The 21,344-nt window shown below is 40.1% G+C and overlaps 1 protein-coding gene across 1 annotated transcript; it reads left to right on the top strand. All coding sequences in view use genetic code 11, as the record gives it.

Moving 5' to 3' along the window:
- Nucleotides 1–237: 237 nt before the first annotated feature.
- Nucleotides 238–21,339, top strand: EGR_03066 (hypothetical protein; the record flags this gene model as incomplete). The annotated part of the gene is made up of 5 exons (XM_024492315.1): nucleotides 238–928; nucleotides 7,987–8,187; nucleotides 12,115–12,336; nucleotides 20,773–21,057; nucleotides 21,287–21,339. 5 exons carry the CDS (start codon nucleotides 238–240, stop codon nucleotides 21,337–21,339), a joined length of 1,452 nt encoding a protein of 483 aa, XP_024353241.1.
- Between the last annotated feature and the right edge of the window lie 5 nt (nucleotides 21,340–21,344).

Here is a 21,344-nt window from a genome sequence, read left to right as displayed (position 1 = left end):
GCAACACAACCAACTGCTGTGACAGTTTTTCAGAGATGTGCATCTGTCGCGTAGGTTGAAATAGCACAAATCAAAACAAACATCTCTAGCAATAGCAGCGCAGACCCACAAGTAGACACACGAACCACGCGTACATACGCACACTCCATACCACACCCGGAGGCGAAGAAGACTACGAGCAAATGACGTGTCTCCTGCTAATGTGAAAATGAGACGCACTTTGCTCCAGTCTACGCAATGCACCATCACCAGCCAAAGGTAGCCCTTATTGCCGTCCAACTGCAAAGACTGCATCGAGACTCCTCTACAACCTCCTCTTCCTCTTCCCCCGCCTTGACAACCTCCCAAGCTCAGATTTTAATTATTTGGGCAGTTGGCAGAAATATCTTTCCGCCTCACAACGACAACGTTGTCAGCTCATGCCGACGACGAAAACGACAGCGTCGGTTTTCCTTCTGCAATCTAGGGGCTCTCGCAACTGCTTCACTAATGTTGCGCCATTCTCACAAGCCAAAATCCTCAAAATCCCTCGTTGTGTTCATAATTCTACTTTGTCTTGTCTCCAAGGTCACCTGTCTGAAGGAGGAGAGGTCAAAGAGTTCCGACGGAAATGTTCCTGCAGAGGATACTGAAAACCTCATTTTCGATAAGACGATGGGTTTTTGCCTTGATGCAGAAGGCGAGAGGCATGGATTATTCTCCAGCTGGCGGGAAAGTTCCACAGGGTGCCAATGCTCCTGCCAGTCCGTTGGCAATGTCCTTGTCAGCCTCTGTGACGAAAACTGTGAGAACAACCTCACTGAGGATACGGAGGAAGGCCAAAGTTCATTGTCACAGAGCGACGAACCCTTCGCATCACTGGTCTACAGAGGTATTCCCAAACGAAATGCCAATGTTAAACCAAAAGCCGAAAAATTGCCGGAAAGGAGTAAGTCCTCGTTTAGCATACTTTCCATCTTTTATGCATGAAGTTAAAAAAAAACTCTCAAAAATTTTTACGGCTATAGATAAAAAAGCCACAAGCTGTAAGACTGAGCCAAATTTTCCCACTTGACCTTTAGTGCTTTTGTACATCTGTTCTTGTGCCGTAAATGTTGGCTTTTTTGAACGTTATTTGCATTTTTTCACTATCTCCTTTGAGTGATACGTCCCAAAGGTAGTTTTATTTACTCACGTAAAAATCACTCAACCATCCAGGAGGCAGAGGGTGGAACATTCCTCCACTAAAGTCATTCACCACTTACTTTGCCCAATACCCCTGGGAATTCCCATCCATAAATCGCATCACAGTTTAAAATGAAGGAAGAAGTTTCCGCTAATTGCGCACCACTACACCCTCTCATAAACCTATTTCCACAAATAACAAATTGGATTATTCTTTTTCATAAACAGAGGGCTGTGTAATGCTGAGTCTTAAATTCCATTTGTCAATGCACAACCCATCACTAATTGGGATAGAATGGGATTCTTACCACGAGTAGGCGGATTAGAATACTAACAATGATTGAAGCACAAAGCACTTTTTTTCAGAAAAGAGATAAAGTGCTGGAAGGTGTCTGAGGTTTGATGAAGAGATTGATATTATTTCTTCAGGCGAAGAGCCGATATCAGCTTCTGAGAGTTCACTGGAATACGTGTTTCCATGGAATCTAAAGGAAACTAGTGATTCAATATTTGCCACCTTCATAAATAAAACTGATTGTGATATGATGGAAAGTATAAATTCGAGGCAGGTTTAGGGTGAGCTCAAAAGCTATTTTGGACTTGTACTATTGTTAGGCAGGAAGGAGGCAATTTTATTAAACATTTTTTGTCCGATTCATGCTAGAATTTACATTTCTCATCATCATTTTGTCTTTGATAGGAGTTGATGTTGAATTAGGCGACATCATTAACCATCATTCCTGTGTAAAAAATTAGGAACACTCCCATCACCTACGCAATGCATCATGGGCCACCACATGCACCTAGGGTGGGAGACAATCATGTGAATAAGATGATTGCCCCTGTCGCCCACTAGGTAAATCAACCTACCCAAACTCTCTTGATGTCCTGCGAGAGAGACCTCTTCTGGGGAAAAGTGAAACAGATGACGAATAAGTGAAGAAAATCAGGGGTATGGTGGGGAATCCAGCACCTACACCTATTTGGGCAAGGTGGGCAGAGGGAGGCAGGGTAGCAATAGCAGTAGAAGTGGCAACAGTAGCAAAGCTAGGAAGATGGCCCTACACATCTAAAAATATAGCAGGACCTTTTTTCCTCTTTTTGCATGATCACGTGTATACACACCACTTTTGCGCTTGCTCGCGCAAATACGTACACACGCTCGTGATAGCAGACGTGTCCACAAACTGAAGGCGCATTGTTGATCAAAATGGTCGTGCATTTGTGTGTGTGGGTAGTCAGTGGACATATGTATATACACTGAACCGCACCGCACCTACGTACACCCACGCACAAACACACGTGCACAACTGATCGCTCGACAGGGTTCAGCTCTCCCACGCAGGAACAAATGCCCTGCCCTCGCCCACTCCCTCTTTTCATAGTTCCCGATGCTCCGTTTCTTTTGATGATTTAGCATTGCAGACCTATCCATTGAGCTCATCCATGTAGATCTATTTCGTTTTGAGAAACGACGAGAATTAAAGTCTTTCAAAGAGGTGGAAGTTCTGAAGATAGTTTGGGGTAGAGAGCAGTGTTCATGAAATCCACAAAAAATCTTCCAAAATAATTCCAAGTGTAGCACAGTCCTCTGTCAAAAATCAGGTTTGTTTAATTTGAGTATTAGCGAATTGAATCTCAGAACAATAAAAGCAGCTAATCTTACTAAAGGGATATATTACATAGCCAACAATCTCAAACAGTTAAGGGTATTAGGAGATAACCCTGTCGGGCTTTGAAAGACACCACAAAATGCAGTCAGAGGCAAAAAACAAGCTTTATATTTTGAATCTCATTGAATTCCTATCCCACTGATTCTGAAGAATTTAGCACTTAACGAGAAAGGTGCTTGAAGTTTGCAGGAAATTCAAATTAAATGTCAGCAACTGGAATAATGCGCAATGCCAATAATTGCAATAAAAATCGCAGAAGTTTCCTGTCCTTTGACCTGGACTCTCAAACGCCCTAAGTGTAAACATTCTGCAAATCAAGTAGCCACGGAGGCGCGAGGCAGCTGCACCTCCGCACCTCCTGAATAGCCTTCCGACACTTTCGGTTGCACCGGAGTAATTTGCAGCGGCTCGTATTTCACAATTCAGCTCATTAACGTGGAAAACACGTGCAAATATGACCGTGTACACACACAATCTCGAAATACAACACCTCGAAGCGCGTACACTCAAGTGCGTATTTGTTAACAGAGTTAATTGTTTCCCAAGAGATATATTTTCCCCTAGCTCTTCCTCAAAAAAAACATCCAGGATACCTGTGAACAGCCTCCTTCCCCGTTAATACCTATGTGGAAAGTGTGGAAATTGCTGTACTTGGTATTTTAGGCCGCAGCACAAACATTTATTCTGAAAATAAATGAGCTTTACTAGCTATGATCAGAATGTAACTTTACGTGACATGCTGCCGTTCAAGGTTTAAAAGGTTTACAATAAATATTCTGATCAAAAAGTGTGTGGATAACAGTTAAATCATCAAATAGTTAGATTATCTTAATTCTACTCCGTGATCGCTCTTGCTCTCGGAGGTGTTAAAAGAAATTTTTCATCAACTTTTGTGATTGCGCTTGCTGATATTAGCAGCAAGTTTGTTTTCTGGCTCTCATCATCACATGAATGAATGGTGAATTTACAGGCTCTATCGTTGATTCTGAGACTAACAGATAGATGATATCAACAGTAAAGATGTTTGAATTGCTATCTAAAACATTATTCCAGAGTTCACAGGCTCTCTCAAATCAAACGCAAGGCCTCTTTAAGTGATGCAAAGGCACATTGAGAGAAGCAATTAAAGTAAACAAGGACTGCGCACTTTTGAATTCCTTCTCATCAGCTTAGTTACCTTAAAGTACCGCGTGTAGTTTTATACTGATGGAACACGTCTCCTGTCATCGACAATGCGTTATAAGACCTTATGATTTTGCGTCTCTTAGGTAACTACTTCAGCCGAGTGGTGAGTTTACAATTTGTCTCATCTATCTGAAGTACCCTTAGCACCACCTCAGTTCCTGATGCCTTTCTTGGTAATGACATGAGAATATCGCCAGATTCTGTGGCTGTTAACACGCTGGTTAAAGCGTTGATAGCTAAAACTATCCCCAGTAAAAAAGGGCCAACCTAAACAATGAACGAAATGTAAAGTGCCAAGATTACATGCTGAGAAATTCACCTCTGGTTTGCTTAAAAGTTCTCCTTTCACACTGTCTTAATTTGTTATAAACAGAATTCATTTTTCTAGCAGCATCGCGAAATGCCGGGAATGTTTTGTTAATGGATCGCGTTTACCGGAAGCAGTGGGTAATAACTCCATCAAAAGGTGATGGCGACTCAAATACACCAGTCTCTCTCCTTCATTTTAGGAGTTTTTTATAGAGAAGTAATCTCCCCAAAACCAAATGATATATTTTGGCTGTGCAATGGTTGCTACTACTGCCCTATTTCACAAGCCCGCTATATGAGTAAAATAGCCTCACAATTGCTAGCTGAATGAGGAATTAGAAGTGTATTTCTAAAAGCTTTGCAGTGACCTAATATGGAGTAGTTTTAGAGTGACTATTTTAAAGAGGTACCATGGGAGGTCTAAAAAATCTCAGAATATGCTCCACGTATCCTTTTGAATTCACCAGTTAATGTGCATAGTAATAAGTGGATGGGAAATCGCCTAGCAGTCGGTGAAATGAGGTTTAGTGAATAAGAGTTCCTACTTCACGCTAGGAAAATACACTCTACTATCAGGCCAAGGTCTGGTGCATGAAGCTATTAACTTAAAGCGGAATAATCGCAGAGCACAAGGGTAAACGCTGGGATTTAGTGATGTCATCCGGGTCGGATTTCGTTTGCTCATCAAATTCATGAGATTGAGTATTTATGTTCCCATATCTTCAAATGAAAGAAATTTAGGTCATACAGTTTTAATGGGCCGTGAAAAGTGGAAATTCATAATTGTGCAGGCGGATGAAGAGATTGCGAACCTGTCGCCATTCAAACGATGTTTTGACAAGTGAAGAAGGCCAGACTTAAGTGTTGTGTGCCGCTTAAAGTAGACATCTTTAAAATAAGGAAGCTTGCAATCGCTTTTCCTTATTGCAGCCATATTCCCTTTGTTTACAGAATAGAAGAGGTTATTTTTATTGTGAATGCTATTGTTTATACCTCAGCAGTGGCTGTGGCATCAAGAGAATGGGGCTCCATGGGCAACCCACACACTCCGCTCAAGCACGGTGACATGGGACTCAAACAAGCTCTCCACTGGCACGCTTCCTGTTAATTCAACCAGTGGCAAGAAATTTAAGACTGACAAAATAAAAAATAGAAACATCATACTTCTATCGGCGGCTATTTTGGCCCAAAAGTTGGTATGGAGTCAAGAGCGAATCTACGGTCCATATCTAAGTAAATGAGGTCAGATGAACTAAAAGTATGCTAAGTAGGCACCTACCCTGTTTTGGTACATTTTTTGAAATTACAAAAATTGCGAATAGTGCACAAGCCTTACAGGTCCGAAGTTTTTAGTTTATTCTACTTCTTAAAATAAATATGCATTAGTAAAACGCTTACCACGAGGAAGATCATTTTATCATTCATACGTCCAACTTTATCATAAGAGAGGGAGCCCGGCCTTCGTCTAGTTAAATAAAGCTAGTTTTTTTTCACCTTTAGGCAAATAAAATTTGTTTGACTTTTATTGGAGTATGTGAATTCAGACGTCAACGCCATGCGAATATTAATTGCTTTTTAATCGCCTTCTACCGCTTCATTAATAGCTTCCACTTTGGGGTACTCCATCCTCTGAACGATGCTAATCTCTTAAACCTAATTGCCTCCACTGGAATCGCCTCAAATTTCCTTATTTGCATAACCAATTTTGCCTACCATTTCATTAAATGACTGTCAAGTAGAGGTCCACTCACCGGCAAAAGTAACCGGCCTGCCGAAATTAGCATAACAGGAAAACTAAAAGTGACACCAAAGTCCAGGATTTTAAGATGGTTTTCGGAACTAGAATCCCATTTTCTGATCATCCCTTCTGTAAGTAGTTGAGTAGAACCCTCATTTTAAACCATATGAATAATATCCTGGCTCTACTCATCTGAGGCATGGGTCACAGGGCACACATGACATTGAGCAGTCAATTCAGGTGGGGAGCATTTGGCTGAACTACACGAACTGTTGTTGACATTTGATGCATTGAATCTCTGCCAAAGATCAAAGCCGTTATTAAATCAGCACTCATTTTCTAATAATGGAGTAAAACTTGCTTCTGGCTCTCTGGCTTCATGCAATTCGCAGTAGGCATGGCAACAGACCCCTTTCTGCACCTTTGCAAAGCGTTAAGCAAACTTAGTACACTTCTTAGTTTAGCGCTCAAACCGGAATTAAGTAGTGCGACTCCTCTTTAAAGGCACTTGTACTTCTTCAGAGGCAACGGATCTTAGCTAATTGCCTTTGTGATTACCTGTGCTTCCTCATGAAAGGTGAAAATTGAATTTGTATCCTGTAAACCCTTGAAAGTACAACTGACACGCCTTCACACATTGTCGTGTGCGCTTTGAAGGTAATTTATTAAAGCCCTAAATCACAATTCACCTTAGACATCGCCAACTTGAAGGCTGAGAGGTGACTCTGGCAGCGATTTGCGCATCATCTCAAGTAAACGCATCCTGCACATCATCATCTGCTTAACAGTTCACTTGTGGGCAACTTCCTCTTTTTATCTGCCACAGGGATCTCGCAGAGCTGAAAGTTTTCACATTTTTGACTGAACAGAAAGCCCACTTTATTAATGTCTTCACAGTGCCTATTTAAATACCGATTATATCAACTTGAAAAGGCTTTTTTGAAGGTTTTAAGGTTAAATAAAACGTTCTGACTTCACACACCCAATGCAGGCGCCAAAACCAGTTATTTTGCAAAAATTTTATCACAAGATTGTTAGCTTTTGTGCCTAGCCTGCATGTTGGACAGAATAACTGGCACATGAAATTCACATCTAAGTTGAGTCAGTTAAAAAGGACAAAAAAAACGAATATTTTATCCCTCTTCCTGTATTTGCTTCTAAAAAAGGCCATTTTTCTTGATTTTAGTCCCAAGTAAAAGTTGATTACTCCTGTCTCTATGCAGCATAAATAACTTTCCACACTTATTTCGTTTTTATTTCTCTTCAAAATAACGCACAATAAAGGTTAGCCAATGTTGACCTTATCATGGTCATTAAAATGCCCCTGCAGACCCAAAAGCCAAAAGTTATTGAATTCTAAACAGACTTTTCCCCTTTGTTAGGGGGAAGCTCTACTAGTTGAAGTCACCTATAATTACATCCCTTAATCCTATTTTCAAGTCATAAATAGAATTCCTTTTTCGATTTACCATATGTAAGAGGCACAAAGAAAGCAAAGGTACAGCTTATCAGCAGTTTGGTCATTTAGAAAAAAAACTACTTTTTTCACAATCGAACAATGGGATACTGATACGAGAATCTTCGATGGGCGGCAAATCAGATCGCCCGATTTCCCAAATGGGTATTATCATAAAGACTCATCCCATCATCTTTTAGTCCAAAAAGGCTCTTGCGAGTGATGTAACTAATGTCAAGCTTGACGAATTCTCTCTTAAACGCGTATAGGCTGTCAAAATTAGAGACTAATTGCGCAAGAGGCGAGGAACCAACCAGCGACAGTGGTATAATTACCCATCATACATGAAACATGGGTTTGGTTGCAGTAAAAGAGAATCGCCAACATATTTTTACCCAAGAAAATGTCGAAGGGAAAGTCATTTCACTTCAGTTAATTGATTTTGTGTTGAATACATGCAGGCTGTCGAGACGAGAACTCAGGGAACCGTTACCTCGACGGTCAGTCGTGGATGTCGAGTGGGCGCGCCTGCGCCAAATGCTATTGCACCAATGGCACCGCGGACTGCGAGAGCAGCGTCCTTCACTGTCAGTCCTCCTGTCTGCCCGGTCAAAAGCTTGTCAGCACGGGACCCTGCTGCGAGCACAAGTGTATCGGCGAGCGTAAGTCCTCATTTCTCCCCTTACTTATCCCGTTTTTATCGCACTGCTAGGCATTTTAGACGGTTGCATTCGTCGTTTATATCAGGATCTGAAATCATCGATGGTTTTCTAAGCGATGGAAGAATAGGACTAAAGAGTGATTATTGCACAGTCAAGGGAATTCGCAACTTATACAACTTTATAGTTAAAGTTCGAGCTGTAATTAGTTCCTTAGTGGCCGCAAATTTTCAGTCTGCCTTTTAATCCAAGCAAAGCTTAGCTGAATGGCATAAAACTAATAAGCTGGAGTGTCTGTACGACTGACCAACCGACGGAAACGCTGCAAATGGTCTTAATAATCTAATATGGTCACATGATCTCTCTTGTATTTACCCTGGTATACGAAAGTTGATGACTGCTTTAGCAAAGAACAAACTGAATTAAAAACTACCGATGCCAGAAAGTTCAAGATACATAAAGGTTGTGTGTGCGCCTTAAGTTACTGCGAAAAAGAATACAACAAAATTAGATTTTGACACTGAATTTATATGTGATAATCTATACGATGAAGGAATAAATATTTTCAAGCTCGATCATTTAAATGTTGCTTGTTATTTTTGGTGGATTATCCATGGTTAGTTTTCCAAAAGGAACAGCATCTTGGGTGTCTAAGAAACCACACAAAGCTTTCATGCATATAGTAGTTTTAGAAGCTACCTCTTACACGAGTAAATCTAAAAGTGGGAAATCCCAACTGCCGGGTTAACTAAGCTTTTATCAAATTAAAATACGGTAAAATAAGTATTAATTTGCATCTAATAAATGCTACGAAAACCACTAACCCACCTAAAAAGAAGACTTTTACCAGGAAGTTAACACAAATTTAAATGGATTTTCAAGTTCGTGCACATGAGTCTCTGCACAGAATTCATCCAGCGATGTCTTATGCGGTCCACAACTTTGTAGATGACTAAGAGGCGTTCATCTTATTTTTCCCACCCAACTCTTAATGTTTAAGGGTGGGTCGAACAAGTGTTTTAGTGACTAATTTCTACAGTCGGTGAAGTAGTGAGTTTTCAAACACGTAGTATTATGGACTGAGGATTGATACCGTGGCATGGCCCTTGAAAAGTTCAACTTCATTAGCAGAGTAGTTACTTCAGCGGCTCTAGATTGGTGATCCCGGCGACAATGGAGCAGTGAGCAGTCAGCCATTAGAGGACTGGGTATTCAGGAGGTGCTTATCAGGCTTTCCTCCAGCATAACTTGTTTTGGCACCACACGACACGTTAATGGACGGGTAAAAGTGCGGGTGCTAAGTAGCAGTTATAAAGAACACACTCTTCTGACAGTAATTAGCAATGATATGTACTTCTACGGCAGGTATCATTGCCAGACTCGTGTGTTTTCTGCGCGCAAAATATGCGCCTGGAAAAGACGTTTTTAGAGTGACGTTAACAATGTCACTCCGACTTAATGCGTACAGCTGTCTGCAGTACATTTAAAAGCAACTGAAAATCTTCAACTTACTGTTCAGGCTTTGGCAGCTTCCTTGCAATTCAAGTTGCTTTGCCTTATCCACTTCTTGACCGCTGGGTCTTAGATTAAACGGGGCTGAATTTGCAGGATTAATTACCTTTAAAACTAGTGAAAATACTTAAGGGAGTCTGCTGGAAGTAGATTCTTAACTTTTCCAAAAGTTATGAATAATGCTTTCGTTTTTGTCAAAATTTTAAATAGATCTGCGAATCCGGTGACTAAATTAACTTGAGGTCACTAGCTTTTTGAATCGCAATTTAAATCGATTGGAAATATATTCTTTTACAAATTGTTTCGACGGACCTGCTCGGTAATCCAAAGGTACACTTAGTTCTGAAACTATGTTTCATTTCACTGTACATTAATAGAAACCAAATAATAAAGGCACTATATAAAAGCAACGAATTGGGCAGTTAATGATGACTTCCAATGCCTTGCGGGATAGATGTTATTCTGTGGAGCGACTTCGAAAATGAAATATTTTTTAGCAAATTTTAATAGATAAAATTCAGTAAGGAGTTGCTTACAAAGCCAAGCAGACCATGTCACAGTTAAAATGGTGATTTTTGCGATAAAGTGGAGGCGGAAACTGAACAGGGTTATGAGAGTGGGCTTACCTAGTAGGAGAGGTATCCATGCTGGAAACCCTATTATACAAAATTATGGACACTGCGAGGATCACAGCCCATTGAAAGGAGTACAATAAACAGGACTACCAATTACTTTGGTGGAATCAAGTAAGGATTGTAGCTAGGACGCATTGTGCATAGTTGCGCAGCAGGTTATTGTAACTTTTGCTTATGGCTACCACTAATCAGACGACCAACATCCTCCTCTTTTCGTGGATAAACACTTGATCTTCGCGTGATGAATTTGCACTTTACTGTCATGCACTTTTCCAGTCTGTTTCCTGGGTATGCATATTAAGAGCCCATACAAGTGGCCGTCGAACAGCCTTGTTATGGTAACCTCAGCATGACGTCACGAAGGTGACTTTGCCCAAAATCCTACTGAAAAGGTACAAATTGTGTGCTTCATTTCCGATTCTACAATTTAGTTGACAGTAGTCTATTAGCATTAGGGCACAATTGTCTAAATGTAAATTAGAAGAGATTGATACTGACTTTGTAGCGTGCATTGCTAAGTCGCTTTAATTGCCTCAAAAAAAAGCAGGCACATTATCTCCATTTTATTGTAGCTTACAAGCCTGCAACAGCATCAGGCATTTTTAATTCACAAGGTGCTTACCTCAATCGCAGCCTTGTTTGCATGGATTACATAGGACCTATAAAATAAGCCTTTGCTATGGGCACTATCATATGATTTAACGTTAAGATTTTGCAGCAATAAAATAATTTTATCACGGATGCAGCACTAAAATGCGTTTTGATGATTCCAAAAAGCAGTGCGGGAAGTGAATTCGAGTGATACTTCAGCAAGCAACCGCCTAAGTAGAATGTGAAATTTAGGCCATCATCTTTCATAGCGGGATTAGTACGGCGAACTCTTTAAAAGCCCAACTTGGTTATCTTAACAGTACCTCATTTTGGTTAATAAAAAGTGACAACCCTAACATCTGGTACTGGTGAAATTCATGTTGTGAGAAGAATGAAAGGCGGCAAACTTTTAGATGCTTCATGTTCTTTAGCTTGCTTACATCGCATATCGGAATCCACTCGGCGAATGCCTAGCTTGTTTACTTCCTTGATACGTGTCAAATAGCGGTTATTATAGTTACATTAACTGTATCAAATTCTAGTAATTGTTTACGTGCGGGTGAGATGCATAGCCAAGTTCCATTACGACAGCTTTTGAAGCATCATTATTTGCATTAGTCAGATGGTGGATCTCATGCGTAAAACCGTTTTTACATGAAAATGGATAAGAACCGAACTTCTGAATCAAAGCATTAACCACATTGCTGCATTTGCTATCCAAATCCTAGCTAAAGCCATTATTTTCTGTAATATGAGCTTTTCGAAAGAAATATAAGCACAGAAGTAGCACTGTTTTTGGTGACTCACTTGAGCTTTTACAAAAAATCGCCTTGTGAATATGAATACCTGAAAAGTGATATTCTCAAGCGGAATATGCCTTCCAAAAAGATGGCACTGCACCAATGTGTTGTGGAAAGCGAATTATCTCTTTAAATGTTACGGCGTCCAGAAATATGGAAGTCCACCGGTTATAGACGCAAAAATGGGCTGTCAGACTTGTAGTGTAAGCACAGCTTCTTCCCTCTACAGTGCAGGTCAGGTTACAGAAACTAGTGGGTCCATTCACCATTTTGCTATAAAAAATAGCATCAATAACGATTGACACACGTAGAAATTAGAATAATCGGATTTAATAAGATGGAGATAGTACTTGACTTTATTGGCAGCATATTGCTGAGCTATCATCCTGTAGCCATAGTCTCAAGGACAGGAGCGTCATCGACTGAATCGTGCACAGCGCCGACAGGCCAACACGGTGAGGTGGCGTTGAGACAGCAGCAGTGTGTTGATCAGCGGTGCCAGTGCATCAACGGTAACTGGTTCTGCATTGACACCTGCACACCTGTGGAAGAACTCCAGTGCCCTCCCGACGAGCGCATCTTCTGGGACCCCTTTTGCTGCCCCCGATGTAAAGGTAATGTCTATCTTGCTCTACATCTTTATCGATGGAATAATGAGATGTAACCTGTATGACGCAAACGAAACATAACCTTAACACATTCTTTACCAGGGTCTCAGGGGTAAATCAAGCGTCTTATCCCACAAAAATAGGTCATTTTGAAGTTAAGTATTTCAGGGCCTAAAAAAGGACTTGTTCTCATTTCGAGAACATCCGACATCTTGTTTGTTGGTTTATAACCAAATAAACTACTTGCGACACCACTTGGTCAAAATGTTTGCCAGAATTTGACATAGAACACACATTGCCTACATGTAATGTTGACAGCAAAAGTTTTAGAACTTAAGTAACCACTCCCATTTTCAACCGCCCTCTACGATCTTTTGATTGTATATTTACATAAACACTGTGTATTTTCCTATAGTAATGTAGTTTTAAGGGTGAAATTTGTCCAAGGCAAGGGAAATTGGTAAACACTTGCAACAGATTGTTGTGCCAGATACCCTCGTTGACTTTATCGCCATGACCTTAGAGAAATGTTTAACATAAACAAACTAAGTACCTTTTATTGCTTCGCCGTCTACTCGAGATCGGCTTATCGGGTCGTAAATTAGCTGAAAACTTGTTTCATCGACTAAAACCGAAGCAATGCAGGCAGATACTAATGAGGACGAAATTTTTACATGCTGAGAAGGCACTTTTTCGATAGGGCATTTGCGGAAGGCTTTGCTAACTACTTGTGAAATCAAAATGATTTTATTTGTTCATTCTACCAAAATCCCGGGGTTTTTACTACGTCACCGAGAAAGAAGACAGTAATGTGGACTAAATTCAATCAAAATTAAGTTTATATGTAAAAAGACGTCCATTGATATAAATGAGGCTTTTAATTTAGGATGCTCTGGTTAAAGGTCTGGTTAGTAATAATTAACTGTAGCAAAATTACCCTTATTAGTTCAAATCCTCCCTTTTAAGCCACTAGAGGCACTGTAAACAAACAGATAGCAACTGTTCACTTAAAGGAGATATCTTAGGAAAATTTCGGGATTTTTGAATTTTCTTCTATGCCTATATGCACCATTTCCTTAATATTATCCAAAGTCAATACGGTAGAGCTCCGAGCCTCCCCTGAATGCGAAAGAAGACAGCATACTCGCACTGAATATATACATATATGCATTTTCTGACGCGGAGGTTAGGCCGCCTGGCGCGGGTACAATGGCGCAGCCCTTAAGTAGCCCTTTACCAAAACCGACAGTTAAACAACAATTAACGTATTACAATAAATTTTACCCAGCCTCGGACAACAGCTGCTAACGATGCGATTGATTAAATCGCATCGTCATATATTTAAGCAGACTTTACATCACAAATTTGTAAGAAGTCAAGTCATGAATTATCATACTTTTAGAAATGTGTAAAACAAAATCTGTTGCTACCTCTTAGGCTAGAAGGTATAATGAGAAATGTGTAGTATAGAAGGAAATTGGTAAATGAAGTGAGCACTGGATTAACTTAATTTTCACCCCCACAATTTTGAAACTTTAAAACAAAGAGGGGAATTGCTGGCTTCGTAAATATAGGTCAATTGCAGTTGTGGCATATATCACTTTATTGAGAGCTGGCAAAGCTCTCAAAAGCTTTTAAACACGCCTACCTCCTATTAACAAAAGCCTACACTTGAGGGTCGTACCCGCGTGGGCTCATTTCTTCCAAATTTAGACTCATTGCAGGAAATGCGCTGCTTCTTTCAGGAACAGGCAAAGAAAGCTCATATCTGTGGGGTAAATCCTACCATAAAAGTGGAATTTGGAAACTCAGTCATGACTTAAGGCCACCCTTGGGTTTTGTACGAGCTCAGACTCCAGTCATTCGATCCAACTGTATTACACTCTTGGTGAAGATTCTAACTAGTAAAAGGTGGTTATTTGTAAGATTCCTCATATTCATGGGGCATGCCATGATGTGAATATAATGTCATTTTTCAGTACAATTACGCTGACAAGTGTGCAAGGGCACTCCCTTAAGGCAGGAGACGATGCCAAGTGCTTACTTCTGCTTACCTCAGTCGGGATTCTGAATGACTTAATTCACATTTAAATGCAGAAATGGATTCACTTGTAAATGATTCAATAAACACACTAAACTTTTAAGTAGGACTTAAAATTGTTTAGGAAGCTTAAATTGGAGGGATATTGAAATAGCTACGTTACAGCACCATCCTTTGCAAGATACTTAATTCAGATTCAAAAATTAAAAGAAGTCGAAAAAGAAATTTCTCGACACTTTTTGCCTTTGTTTCATGAAGACTCGTTTGCTTAAAGATCATCTTACGTGCACTTGCTTGAACAAATATTTTCAGACATTGTTCAGGGTATCTTTGCAAATTTCTTGAGGGCAAAACTGTCCTCACGGCTTGCCTGCCGTTGGCTGAAATACCTGAAGGCTGTCGAGCTATTTCCTCGAAACACCATCTTCTGCGCTTGGCGATGCTACAAATATCTGCACCAGAAGTTGCACTTGATTTGACAGCAATTTTTTTGTGAAAGAGGCAAAAAGAAAAGGCTCTAATCCATGAACAGTACATCAAAGCGCATCAAATCTTCGAGTGAGCCAAGACAGAGGCTAGCTAGGTAGGCTATTGTTTATTTGGATTCAAAACAGGGTTTCGGATGAATTTTCTTCGAAATTTCAGTACTTCTGCACACTACAAGTCTTGCGCTAAGAAGCAATACTTGATGGCGGAAAAGTCCAATTGTGTAAAAAGTAGAAAAACGCTACCATTAAAAGATTTCGCATCATTTCTTGATGAAAATTTGCTAATCAGATCAAATAATTATGACAAGCACTTGCAAATCTTACAGTTTACCATAATCTCCGTCAAAAATTCTGGCAAAGTAGTACCGATTTGGGATGGTTTGTAAGGCAAATCAGTTCAAGGTAAGACTTGGGGTCATCCATTTCTACTTATTCCGCCTTTAGCATTTTCGTTTCTTTCACTACCAAGACAGAGCATTTAAAAACGATTATGAAAGATGTTGGTTTTTGGTAAGGGAATATGGTGAACGTAAAGCTTAATGCGACTTGTTTTTTGTTTTTCCTTCAAAGTCCCCAAAAGTGTGTGAGTCAGGGGGGGGGGACTAGAAGTAAAAAAGGCAATTGCATTTGCAAAAAGAGTTCCAAAAAACCCCTCAAGTACTGTTGTTGACCCGGTTTTCAGTCATTTGAGAAGACTTCACAACTCCTCGAATTGCACACTTGGCTACCAGCTCTCTCCTTTGAAAGAGTTGATGTGTAACCTCAATATTACAATGAATATATCATTTAATATATCAAGAGAGACGAAAGATTCATGCTGCATTGGGCATATTTTGAATGCTCTTTACAAAAAAGTGCAGCCTTTAAAAATATATGAGGTTATGGAGACACATTCTTCCATCTGTGAAATGCCTGCATTAAACCGAGTTTAGTTACTTTTTTGAGTCCTACTGCGGGGCTAACGCCTGGCATCTCCGTTAAATGTTTGATTTCTAGTGAAATCAGATGATGAAATATGAATTAAAGCAGACATCTGAGCATTTTATAATGCCTTTCCAGAACTTGCATCATCAATGCCACCTTGTGAAAGTGCTAAAGCAATAACCCTTCCGGAATATCTCCTGACCACTTCCATAAATTAAGCATGTTTTAAAGTTATCATAAATAGCGTAAGTGTGAAACTCATTTTCTCAATTTTGCACAAGTGGTGCCAATTAAACAATGAAACAAACAAGCCAACCTGGAAGGCGGTCTACGATGGCAACACAAAAAGCCATGGTTAAGATGTCTTGCAACTTAGTGGGAGCTGACTGTTACCTTCCCAGGAACAATTAGAGTCTAATCTAATTTGGAGTACTTTGGAAGTCGCTTGCATTATTTACGAATTCTCCAAATCACCTCTCATCGTCGACGCCCAGCAATGTGTCAGAGATGCTACGCTGTGGGTCCTGAAAGCAAAGTGGTGCATCCCCTTATTTATTCATCAGATTAATGGAATCTTAATTGAAGCCCTGCGTTGTGTGTATAACGTTTCGCCTTTTAAATAAACAATGAAAAGGAAAGAACAGTGAATTCTAGTACTCACTCTAACTCACGCGGAGAGGATGAATATGTGCTTCCACGGCTGACTCGGAGGCAACTTTCCGTGTAGTGTCTATCAATGCAATGTCTTCTGCGAAAAAAGTACGTCCACGCTTTTTTGCATCCGATGAATAGCACAAAAAAACTTACCCCCCGATTAACCAATGCCCTTATTGTATTCACCTCTAAAATAAAATAAAAGTCTGGTTTTAAACTCAACGCTCACTTAATCCGTTTGCCCATTACGGTTAGCTATTTCTTCTATTTCATCCACCCTTTTAAAACGCTTTGTTAGAATCCATTTAGCTGTTTTTTTGTTCAAAACACGAAACTCTAATGTTAAAAATCTTTTATACTCTCTCATTATTCCGAACTCAATAAGAAAGACAGAACATGGGTTTCTATTCATTCATTTCAAAATATTATCTGTATTTGAGACCAATAGATCCACTGACAACCACACATTTAGCAAAAATTGGGAACATCGTATGTGGAGTTGAAAAATGATAAGCAAGGTGATGTGACTTTTCCAGGAGGATTTGAAACTTTTTGCGCATAACGATTCGGCTTAGGGGAGAAAAAGAGACGTGCCAATGGGATGACTGCTATTGAAGGAAATGGGAATCTGGATTTGGAATGTGTCCCACTTATTGCAACAAATGTTCCTGCGATTTCGAATGGACTTGTGTGAAGTTCGGGTGCGTAGGCTTAATTTAGTCATTAGGTCAAATACATACTCAAAACAACCGGGCAGTGGATTCAATTAGGGAAGCTGTAACCTTTTGTAGGCATGTTTCATATGCTAAACTTTCTCAGGGGTCATATTATGGTATCTTTTGGCACGTAAAGCCAAAAGGCAATTCAACTACTTAGTGTGATCATGGGAACATGCCTGGCGGAACTATTTCATACGATTCTACAATCCAGTTCTATAAAATGTAGCAGAAGTGTAGTTCACATTTTGCCCATTAAGTATAATCACAGTCCTGATTAAGGTAAAAGTGATTGGTGAAGACTATCTCGTTTGCAGTCGAACTGACTACCTCATTTGATGGTCAATGTCCGAAAATTAGGGTTTTCTCAAAATAAAAACATCTCATCCCTCTTCCCTCGTTCTAGACTTAACAAGTCGTTTTTCTGTATGATTTAGTGCAACTAGGTATTGCAAACAAATGAGGAAGCGTGTCCCATGTCTGGGATGTCAGGCTCACATTTTCCTGCCTGGGCCTGGTATACATGACATGCTGGCAGCGCAAGTGACAAAATCTCGGCCCATAAAATTAAGAACAGCAGAGGTGACAATAAAGGACGCCGTGTAAACCGCAACTCGCAGAACCATCTAGTAGGAACCCTCAAGAGAGCTTTTTGACAATTGACTGTCCATGGAACTACTTTTTGCATGGTGTCGATACTCTGACAGCAATGTGGTATTGACTAGAGACGCTTTTTTGGGGTTACTGACGGCCTTTACCCAACATCCCCAAAAGGGCACAAACATAAAACTGTCAAGAAGAGGAGAGATCTGGGTTAAAAAAGAAGTGTCGTTACGAGGGCAGAGGATGCGCCATGGTCGGTGTCAGATTGAACGGTAATAGACAAGACTCCACAAAAATAGAAGAAAGGCAATGCTATTTGCACTTTCCGCGAAACGCCTACAAACAACGGGCTGAGAGGGAAATATGGGACCACCTTGAAAGGCACAGAAGTTGGAACATGGCAACAACGCTTTTTCAACAAAAGGTGACATTTGGACGTGTAAGAGTGGATAGTCTATTTTGTAAAAATATTGACTTGTAATACTTTGAAGATAATTTTAGGGTTTAAGGCATATTGTGGTTGTCCCAATCCTTCGGATTTCAAGTAACTTTTTGTCCCCAATCATTAATCACGTCCACAACCCACCACGAAAAACTATGATATTATAAATGAAGCTGGAACCTCATTGTATCACAATAAACTCTTTCATTTGAAAGCCGGTCAACCATCTAGGCTGTCTTATGTAGAAATTGAAGCAAACTTAAGTTTAGATAAATTTCAAACCACTTTTTCAGTTTGGCGATTTCATCGCAATGAACCTCATGATAATGACATGGAAGTAGTTTTGTCAATTTAAATCTACTGTGATTTGATCCATTGTAGTGTTTTGGATAAGCATTTCTATGGCTTTGAGAGACAGGGAGACCTAATCAGCTAAAGCACTTTTTCTACTATAGACTTCTAAATTACTCAAATATCTATACAATGCAAATATGAATTTAAATCTGGTTTATTAAATATGCTTAGGAGGGGATTGCTATGCATTTAGCAATTCCTCCCCAAACTTTAGCAGGGAAATTTTGCGCTAGAGGGAGGGGCTAACACCCTAGTCAGGCAGTATTCTGGGTCATCTTAACGCGTGCGACTGGATGGGGTTGATTCGCCTCCCCGGGAAAAGGGGGAAATGCGTAACCTGCCTTAAGCGTGCGAGGGGAGATACTCGGGCAAACCTTCCATTGCTACTCACACACATTGCGAAAGAATGACTGGAGGAGGCGGCAAGTAAACGAAAATACTTTAACATCCACGTTAAAATCCCCTTCACTCGGCTTTATAAACATCTTAATTTTAGTTTTTTTTATCATAACGCAACTTGGTCGAGTGGAAATAGTTGAGGAATAAATTTGGACGAAAATGGGAAGCTGAGATGGCTTTAAACGATTCGTTATTGTATAAGTTGTTAAACCTTATTTTGAGTCAGAAATTGCCTTATTCAGATAAAATAATGGGACAAAATCGAAATTTCTGATTAATTTAATGTTCAAATAAAACTTACGATCCCGAGCGGTTGTGTTGTAGTTGCACTGAAGGATAAATTGGCTCCTATTGACATTAAGCAGTCCATTTACTAGCGTTTGAAGGCTTTTATTTAATGTCCAAATGTTATCTCATGCAATCCGTGTGATCAGTCAAATAGACCCGTTTGGAACGACTTGAAAAGGGACCATCTTTTTCCTAGTACTCAAGAACTGCGTATTTGGTAAACTTGAATGAGTTGTGTGATCTGCGCGGACGTGAAGGCGTGAATGTCTAATCCTTCCTACATACCTTTAGCCTACATATCGCCCCTTGCTTTTAAATCACTTTGATAATGAGGTGTTCTGGGGACAAAAATTAGACAATTTTCTTGTAAGCGTTTTTAATGACATTTCTAAAGCGTTTGCCTTAACGATTCTTTGAATTATGCGCAGAAGGATCGGTGGAACCGCTCACAGCTAATTCTTCTTATGACGTGAAGGCCAATGCCTTTCTAATGGTTTTCCCACTGCTTTACCATGTAATTCCTACATTAACGAGATGGATCAGTAGGTTTGACTAGAAATCGCATGAGCTTCCAGAATGGCGAACGACCCTTGAGTCATTTGTCTCCAAAATCGGAAGGTATCCGATTCAAAATATTGTGTCTAGCCCAAGGAATTAAATACTTTGACTTGATAAATAAGTTTTTGCAATTGGTTTCACCATCATAGATGTAAGCGTGAATAGCTACCAAACTAACTTTTTGTTTCTTCTAGATTCTAGCTTATGATGACCCGTAAAAGTCCAACATAAGTAGCCAAACAACAATTTTCGTCCATAACTCTCAGTTAAAAATAGGGCAAGGCCACATTTAGTAGTATTTTCGAGCAATCGACACAATTCCCCTTACTTTGAATAAAGGGAGCCTTACATGCGGAGGCTGATCAAAAGAGTCGGACCAAATGACCCATTATCACCATTGAACAGGGAAACTTCCAACAAGTAAGGAAGTGATGCTCTCAGAAAAGAGTGACTTTTATCCGATTTGGAGATTGAAATGCGCTAGGAATAGTAAATGCAGAAAGCATGAGAAAAATATTTTAGAACTAAGAAACAAAACTGTATTTCATAGAAATGTTTGACTCTGACACTCTAATCATACCATCTATGCTTCTGGACCTTTGACAAAGCCATTACAAAGATGCTTATAACTACTTTTGAGTTTGTTGGGAGAATAATAATGGATTTTTAAATGCTTGCCTATTCAGATCGTAGCCGTATATCTAGTAGATTCCATTGGATTCGTCCATCAAACCCTCCTTTAGCCAACCTGCATTAATGAATTAATTCGAAAGTTTTTACTTTCTAGTAGGCGTACTCTGTTTACCAGACGCCTTTTATGCGGAATTTCGGCCAAAGGCAAAAATAAGTGATTTTAACATCTTCACGATTCTTCGTTTAGGTGATTTCCATTGTTCATCTGGAGCATGAATTAGAATAAGTTGTAAGACATCGTTCTGACTATAAAACCTTTTTTAACTCTTACCCCATCTGCAGGCACAAAAAAGTGCTCAGTGGCGGTAGCAACAATCAACTGGTTGGAGGAAGCGCCGATGCACAAGGGCCTGCCACGCTTTGTCAGCATCTTCACACCCGAGGGCGAGAAGGAGGTGCTGAGCGCGGCCTCCTTGGTAGCTTCACAGACTGCACCGGCAACGGGAGTGGCAGAGGGGATAGGTGCCGAAAAGACCTCCCTTATCACGGTGGAGCCCGCTCAACATCTCGTTACTCACGCTGGCCGCTGTGTCTGCACCGACGGGGAACTCAGATGTTCTCGGCCCGGTGAGTTATGAGTTTAATCCAACAATAAGCTTAATCCATACACTTAGCATAAAAGCTCGTTTCCGGGTACATTTTATCCTCGTGAGCTTCAAGTTACCTATGAACGTAAAAATTCTGTATTTCGGTACACCCCCACCCAATTTTAGCCAAGGAATAATGATCCCGTTGAACCCCTTTTAAAATGTTATTAGTCAAAAAATACGAAAAAATATCTCCTCTGCAACTATAGCTCATTTTGACTTTTACAACTCGGTTTTTCCATTCATTTTAAAGTCCGTTTGATGGAA

This window comes from Echinococcus granulosus (assembly GCF_000524195.1).
Source record: "Echinococcus granulosus chromosome Unknown EG_S00015, whole genome shotgun sequence".
NCBI lineage: Eukaryota > Metazoa > Platyhelminthes > Cestoda > Cyclophyllidea > Taeniidae > Echinococcus > Echinococcus granulosus.
The sequence above is the reverse complement of the archived record's forward strand: the minus strand, read 5'-3'. Positions and strand labels throughout refer to the sequence as shown.